The sequence below is a fragment of the Littorina saxatilis genome, linkage group LG16 (genome assembly GCF_037325665.1).
Source record: "Littorina saxatilis isolate snail1 linkage group LG16, US_GU_Lsax_2.0, whole genome shotgun sequence".
NCBI lineage: Eukaryota > Metazoa > Mollusca > Gastropoda > Littorinimorpha > Littorinidae > Littorina > Littorina saxatilis.
In genome coordinates, this window is record NC_090260.1 from 33,453,919 (window position 1) to 33,462,727 (window position 8,809).

Genomic DNA, 8,809 nt, shown 5'->3' on the forward strand with positions numbered 1-8,809 from the left:
ATGTTTGAAGTTTATTTAAACCATTTAGTATTAGTGGTTTGCTGTCTTCTTTCTGGAGTCAGGCTTGCATCAAGTTTGTTTGATAGATTTTCACGTTTTGGGGGCAACTTTCGTTTCGCTTGATTTTCTATGGAAAAAACCCACTGCGTATAATATTTTTCTTTGTTTTGTGTTGTACTGAACCTAATTAATTAAAATAACATCCATTTTCACAGTATTTCACAGTTTTATTTTTGACTGGAAGTGTGAGAGAATGGGAAATGACTGAAATCAATCAGTACCGTGAAATCTGCCTACACACAAACACACACGACAAGTTGCCTGTTCAGGTCTTGGTCAGCACCGGCTTAGCTGGTTGTGGTGAACGAGATTAGCGCAGAACCTCCATCCTTACGTCATCGTTTAAGTTATGAACTTTGACGTCATTTTCAGTAATCGAACCTTCTGAGACGATACAATTTCTAAAATATCTTCGTTTACTTTCAACAGTGAGGAAGGGAAAATGTGAACGAGAGACACTCTATAAAACGCAGAATGCGTCTCTTTCTCATCCTGATATGCTGGGTGCTAACCCAGCAGAAAGACAACGGTGCGTATTTGTTCCTTGATCTCCATGCCTTCAAGATAAATACACTTTTCAAAGTGTTCTTCACGAAGACCACCTAGCAAAGTAGATTTACTAGCTGGTCTTAAATTGTTCGCAGCAGTCATAGCTTTTAACCAACCGCTTTTGGGTTTGGTGCGTGTCTTGTGTGTGTATAAGTGTGTGTGTCACTGTGTGTGTGTGTGTGAGTGTGTGTGATTGTTTGTGTATGTGTGTATGCGCGTGTGTGATTGTTTGTTTGTGTATGTATGTGTGTGTGTGTATGTGTGTGTGCGCGTGTGTGTGTGTTCTTTGTGTGTGTGTGTGTTCTTTGTGTGTGTGTTTGTGTTCTTTGTGTCTGTGTGTGTGTGTGTGTGTGTGTGTGTGTGTGTGTGTGTGTGTGTGTGTGTGTGTGTGTTCTTTGTGACTTGAATCCAGGCCGGGACGGACAAGGGTCATCGTTGTGTCAAATTCTACGCTTAGGGCCACGAAAAAAAAATTCTTTACAATCTCCGACCGACCTTATGGGTTTATTCCTAGCCTAGAACCAGAACTTAATATACAAAAACAACGACACTCAAGGGGACACAATTTTTCCGGTCAATACCACGCCATATGTACCTGTGTACATTGACACATTCAGCTTCAATCACACTTGCACACACACACACACACACACACACACACACACACACACACACACACACACACACACACACACAAACCAACATCGACAAAAAGTAACCATCCTAACGACCCAAAGTTCTTGTCAATGGAAACAAATAGTTGTTTTTCTCAGGCCGGAAAGTGTTACACTTTTGATCCTCACGTCAAAGGTCAGAATGCGTGCCGGGTCGGACGCGGGTCAGGTGCATGTGATGACTCGGAGACGGTATCCCTGTCCCACCCTCGTGTCACCACCGTGACACGTAGAACACCTCGGTCATTTCTGCCAGAAGTGCAGGTGGCTGATTACACCTGAACTCAGACACACCTGTGTATAGCGTGACACGTGTTGCTTCTGTTTTGAGGAAGTGACTCGCATTGGGATAAGCAAATATCTTTTTCTTCTTATTATTATTATTTGCACATGGGCTGGAACTCCCACGTTTACTCATGGTTTTGCATGAGTGGGTTTTTACTTGTATGACCGTTTTGACCCCGCCTTCCAGGAAGCCATACGCCGCTTTCGGGGGAAGCATGCTGGGTATTTTTGTGTTTGTATAACACACTAAACTCTGACATTACAGGATTTTTTCCGCGCGCACTTGATTTTGTGCTTGCGTGTACACACGAATGGAAACAAATATCCACCATTAACCCACCAGGCGGCAGCGGCCGGGATTTGAACTCACGACTTTCCAATTAGGAGGCCGATGTTTTATCCACTAGGCCACTGGCCCCGTCACGGATAAGAAAGTATGAAATGACATGAAATGTTACTATTCAATAACAGAAACGGATCAGCCTCCAAGGGACACAGGGGAAGACCTGCGCGGAATGAGCAAGCAAGCAAATGTGAAGACAACGCGAGATGGCCAGAATGGCTCGTCCAGCACAGCAGTAAAGGACACAGTCCGAGGTCAACTTGGCAAGACAACGTGGGCACCGCATTCAGGGAGGGTCTTGAAGATGCTAAGTGACGCTGAAAATAACCCACGCCGTTTTAGGAGACAGCAACTTATTCCGAAAGGTATGTGTTTTTTTTGCTCGAATAGTTTTGCTTGTTTCGTAACGGTTTAGACTCCCTGTGTTCCTGCTGTCTTAAATTGAGCCCGAAGTCTTTTTTTATCAATCAATCAATCAATCAATCAATATGAGGCTTATATCGCGCGTATTCCGTGGGTACAGTTCTAAGCGCAGGGATTTTTGTTGTTATTTTTATTTTATGCAATTTATATCGCGCACATATTCAAGGCGCAGGGATTTATTTATGCCGTGTGAGATGGAATTTTTTTTACACAATACATCACGCATTCACATCGGCCAGCAGATCGCAGCCATTTCGGCGCATATCCTACTTTTCACGGCCTATTATTCCAAATCACACGGGTATTTTGGTGGACATTTTTATCTATGCCTATACAATTTTGCCAGGAAAGACCCTTTTGTCAATCGTGGGATCTTTAACGTGCACACCCCAATGTAGTGTACACGAAGGGACCTCGGTTTTTCGTCTCATCCGAAAGACTAGCACTTGAACCCACCACCTAGGTTAGGAAAGGGGGGAGAAAATTGCTAACGCCCTGACCCAGGGTCGAACTCGCAACCTCTCGCTTCCGAGCGCAAGTGCGTTACCACTCGGCCACCCAGTCCTTAGTTGAAAATGATTTGCCAAAGCTATTTGCAGCGAGCCTTCGCGAAGTAGACTACGCCGAGTTAAGATCAGGCGCCAGAAAAGCATTAGTACCCACGAAGAAAATCCCCCCCCCCCCCCCCCCCCGGCTTGAACTTCAGACATGACATTACTTCTTTCCAGCAACCTTTGTACGAACTGAATTTTCTGATCGAACGTCACGAAGAGGTGATTACAACAGAGCGAACAATGAGGCCATGTTGTCAAAGTGCTGTCTTTCTGTAAAACGCACCTGATTATGAAGAAAAGCCCAAATTCTGGCTACCATGCGTACACCAGAATATCTCCCGAAGTGCGAGCAGCCTGTTGCCCTAGATAGGGTATCGCTGGCGATGAAGCACTTCTTGCTATAGACGTTTGGAACGTGCAAGGAACGGTTATTCCTTTATTTCGATCCTACATCCTTCCTTCCTACCTTCCTTTCTTTCATACGTGTTGCTTGTGAACGAAACGACAACAACAAAACAACAACAACAAAACAACAACATAATCGAAATAAAATCTGGCATTCTCCGTCCTTCCTCCTTCCTTCCTTTTGTGTTGCTTGTAAAGAAAACAAATCAAACTGCTGTGATTCTCAGGGCTGACAAACGTGGCGCTGTACAAGCCAGCCTGGGCCAGCTCCTACTACGACATCTACAACAACCCCAACAGTGCCAACGACGGCAATCTGGAGACGTCTTTGGCCAACTGCTTCAACACGGCGGAATCGGACAACAACGACTGGCACTGGTGGAGGGTGGATCTCCTAGCGATCTACGACATCTTCTACGTGTCTGTCACCAACCGCGGAGATTGCTGTCGTGAGTTAATGATATACGATACCGATACATGCACAACTCATTTTCTACGGCTGATATGCTGTAGTCACCGAGACAAACTTCGTTCTCGGAATTGTTTGTCACTTCCACGGAAGACGTGCAGAAAAAGTGACAGAATTTTGTTGTGACGCCAATATTCCCGTCATTATGTCTTTTCGAACTTTGGGGGGAATCGAGACGAGGGTCGTGGTGTATGTGTGTCTGTGTGTGTGTGTGTGCGTGTGTGTGTGTAGAGCGATTCAGAGTAAACTACTGGGGAGTTATGCATGAGTGCCGTGTAAAGTGCACGCCGACTTCAGCGAAGTCATGACTTGAAAGTCGCCACCTTCCGCAGGCGCTCAGTCGGTATGCACGGGTGACGACCAGACCGCCGACTTTCAAGTTGCCGTGTAAAGCAAGGTCACCAGTCAATCTATTTTTATAACGAGGAATTCCTTCCTTTGCGCATGCGCTAGGGTCATTCGATAACATCCTCCCGCTTCCTCGCACGGGAGTTCGACTATTCTGCCGTGTGCTGACAAAACCGAGTAAGTCCATTTTTTTCAAAAATGATATTTTTTGTTCATCAAAGCTTAGAAATTAAGGCGCACCTTATGTGTAAATTGTGACTTTGTGAAATAAATAGATAAGGAGATATAAAAAAAGTAAGTCCACACCTTAAAAACTGTTTAAAGTACATCTGCCATGTGCTGACAAAACCGAGTAAGTCCATTTTTTCCCAAAAATGATATCTTTTTGTTCATCAAAACTAAGAAATCAAGAAGCAGCCTGTGTGTAAATTTTGACTTTGTAAAATAAATAGATAAGGAGATATAGAAAAGTAAGTCCACAACTTCAAACATTTCTCCAAAAAAATTACATGTCAATTTGCTGGTAAAACCAAGTAAGTCCATCCACCAATCACAAGAACCTTTATGACGCTATAACCAATCAGAATGCAATGTTTTTGCCAGTATGACGTCAAAGTCAATCCGAATATTCTTGCGGCATTTTACTTGTTAGTAGGGGTGCTAGTTTTGGTGCAAGCACGGCTGCTAAAGAAGAAGTGTTGTCAAGATAAATGACAAAACAGTGAAAATAACTTTAACATTACGAATTTGCACAAGATGGAGAGAGAGAGAGAGTGAGAGAGAGAGAGAGAGAGAGAGAGAGAGAGAGAGAGAGAGAGAGAGAGACTAAACAGGGAGAGAGTGAGAGAGGGGAAAGAAATCAGGGTGGAGGGGGGGGGGGATGGAGGGAGAGAGAGATATAAAGGGAAAGAGGAATTAGGGAAGGAGGAAGAGAGTAAGAGGGAGAGAGATAGCGAGAGAGGTAGGGAGGGATAGAAAGAGAGATGGAGGGAGGAAAAGAGAGAGATAGGGAGAGATAGAGGGAGGGATAGAGAGAGAGAGACAAGGATCGTCATGAGAATTATATATAGATAGAGAAGAAAAATGTTTAAAATAAAACGTCATAAGGTGACGTCATTATGTCTCGCCTTATCGAAAGAGGTCATTTGTGTGTTCTAAACTTTAAATGACGTCATTTGTGAGTTCTAAACTTAAAATGACGTATTTTCTGTATGGGTCGTCTGACAAGAATTTTAAAACTATCATTATAGGAAAATTGGGAACCCCTTGGACTTACTTGGTTTTGTCAAAACATTCATGCACACTTAAAAAGTTGTTTTTGGTTGTGGACTTACTTGTTCATATCTGCTTATCTAAGCACTCTAAAAAGTAGAAATTAGCACACAAGATGCGCATTGATTTTTTCTTTTTGATGGACAAAAAATATCATTTTGAAAAAAAAAAGACTTACCAAAGCGGAAGGTCGTGGGTTCGAATCCCGGCCGCACCTGACGGGTAATTAAGGTGAAGATTTTACCGATATCCCAGGTCAACTTACGTGCAGGCCTGCTGGTGCCTTATCACCCTTCGTGTGTACACGCAAGCACAAGACCAAGTGCGCACGGAAAAGATCGTGCAGTCCAAAGCAGAGTTCGGTGGGTTATAGAAACACGAAAATACCCAGCATGCTTTCACCGAAAACGGCGTATGGCTGCCTAAATGGTTTTGTAAAAACGGTCATCCACGTACAAATCCACTCGTGCAAAAGCACACGTGTACGTGGGAGTTTCAGCCCACGAACGCAAAAGAAGAAGAAGAAGCAGAACTAAAACGCCTTCACAAAAATTGCGTCCTCGCTGTTAAAACCCGTCAATCGGGACAGTGAATGTTTCCGTACCATGTCCACACGGCACCTTCAGGAAACATTGACACCTGCAATAAAATCACTTTCGTGCCTGTGCTAGCATTTTAATGTCCAGAAATATTTCGTAATAACAATTTCAAGAAACGATTTTTAAGACATCAAACCCGGGTAAATAGTGTTTGATTTGAATTTCAAATAATGTGATTTAAGGCTGTAACTATAGTAGTAACCGTACCACCCAAACTTACAACAACAAAACATTACCGGAACAAAAAAACATGCTGTGTAGCTTAAAAAATTGTACATGAATAGTATGTATTTTAGCAAATCACCGCAATCTGATATGCTCATCATTCTCCAAGGCACTCAAATTAACACTCACGTACACAGTCATACACAAGAACCAGCTTTTATTCTTGACTGGACATAGTCCTTAGATCAAGACTGGTTTTAATCAGAACAAACACACAAACGCACACATTGTTACAGGTTCGCTTCGAAAGTATCTGTGAGAATCGTACCGAAATGAGCCAGAGCGTTGTTTAGAGATCAAATAAGCAAAGGGAAGTAAGCGCTCTAATGTGCACACGACATGTGTAATAGAGTAAGCGAGAGTTATACGGAACGTTTCTCCTGGCACCTGAGAGAATAACGCATTGAAATGAACAAGCGACTTTCATCCTCAAAAAAAGCACTACTTTTTCTTCCAAATGTTTTGACAAAACCAAGTAAGTCCACTTGCTTAGATCTGTCAAATTTTTTAGATCTGATATAATGGAAAAAAAGTGACAAAACCAAGTAAGTCCACAAAATGCCCAACAAAACAAAAACCATCCATCAGATCATTATCAAACTCGGGTTGTAAACGTACAATAATGCTATTTATCTTATTATCTCTGTAGGTTGATCAAGATAATCGTCACTTTTGAGAAATGTAATAAAACAGAAAAAGTCGTTTATCTCAGAACTAGCTTCAGTGGACTTACTCGGTTTTGTCAGCACACGGCAGTATTCAGAGACGGAGAGCAGTGAAATATGGGTCAGTGCTACTTTGCGCTGGAACGAATCAAAGATGTCTTCGCTAATCTTATCGGTGTTGGTTCTAAAATAATATGACAAGGGAAGTGAATCTCGCAAAAAAAAAAATCTTTTTAGTCCAGCACTTCCAACTATTGGGTTCTGTCTAAAAACGATTACGGCGCAAAATTCGTCGACTTTGATGGCGGAAAACCATGAAAATGGCCATTCTGTTCGCTGAAGTCGGCGTGTAAACCATTTAGACGACCTCCGGAGCACGTCTAAATTTAGTCGCCAGTTTCGGTGGTACAAGCGTGTAGTCGCCACCCGTGCATACTGTGTACCTCGCGGTTGGGAGCACTCGCTGTTTGCACCCCGCCTAAACGTTTAGACGTCACTCATACATAACACCCCAGGACCGATCTTTATGAAATTTGACATGAGAGTTCCTGTGTATGATATCCCGGGAAATGTTTTTCATTTTTTCAATAAATGTCTGTGATGACGTCATATCCGGCTTTTTGTAAAAGTTGAGGCGGCACTGTCACACCCTCATTTTTCAATCAAATTGATTGACATTTTGGCCAAGCAATCTTCGACAAAGGCCGGACTTCGGTATTAAATTGATTTCGAAAATTTAATTTTGATCATAATTTTTATATTTTTAATTTTCAGAGCTTGTTTTTAATCCAAATATAACATATTTATATGTTTTTGGAATCAGCGGGGATATAGCTCAGTTGGTAGCGCGCTGGATTTGTATTCAGTTGGCCGCTGTCAGCGTGAGTTCGATCCCAGGTTCGGCGGAAATTTATTTCAGAGTCAACTTTGTGTGCAGACTCTCTTCGGTGTCCGAACCCTCCCCCCGTGTACACTACATTGGGTGTGCACGTTAAAGATCCCACGATTGACAAAAGGGTCTTTCCTGGCAAAATTGCTTGGGCACAGTTAATAATTGTCTACCTATACCCGTGTGACTTGGAATAATAGGCCGTGAAAGGTAAATATGCGCCGAAATGGCTGCAATCTACTGGCCATATAAAATTTCATCTCACACGGCATCACTGCAGAGCGCCTAGAACTGTACCCACGGAATATGCGCGATATAAGCCTCATTGATTGATTGATTGATTGATTGAAGAATAAGATAACGTAAATTTGGATCGTTTTATAAATAAAATATTTTTGTCACAATGTTCAGATTTTTAATGTTCAAAGTCATTAATTAATTTTTAAGCCACCAAGCTGAAATGCAATACCAAAGTCCGGCCTTCGTCGAAGATTGCTTGGCCAAAATTTCAATCAATTTGATTGAAAAATGAGGGTGTGACAGTGCCGCCTCAACTTTTACACAAAGCCGGATATTACGTCATCAAAGGTATTTATCGAACAAATGAGAAATAGAAATGTCAGGGGATATCATTCCCAGGAGCTCTCATGTAAAATTTCATAAAGATCGGTCCAGTAGTTTGGTCTGAATCGCTCTACACACACACACGCACACACACACACACACACACACACACACACACACACACACACACACACACACACACACACACACGCACACACATACACCACAACCCTCGTCTCGATTCCCCCCTCTATGTTAAAACATTTAGTCAAAACTTGACTATATGTAAAAACACAGACAAACAACAACCCACAAATCATGTTTTCTACCTTTTGTTACACATATAATATATTTCAGAGGACAGACTGAGAAACTTCACAGTGCGCGTGGCCTACTCCATGAAGCAAAAGTACACCCCTATCCAGAGCGACACCGTCGAGAAGACGTGCGTGAGAGTCGGCACATTGGGACTGGGGGCCACAGTG

At 42.6% G+C, this 8,809-nt stretch overlaps 1 protein-coding gene across 1 annotated transcript; it reads left to right on the top strand.

The window, feature by feature from the left end:
• Positions 1-449: 449 nt before the first annotated feature.
• Positions 450-8,806, top strand: LOC138951360 (fucolectin-like; the record flags this gene model as incomplete). Its single annotated transcript, XM_070322977.1, has 4 exons — positions 450-589; positions 2,040-2,276; positions 3,521-3,742; positions 8,682-8,806. Coding segments are annotated over exons 1-4 (639 nt in total), but the record flags the coding sequence as incomplete, so codon positions are not given.
• Positions 8,807-8,809: the final 3 nt, after the last annotated feature.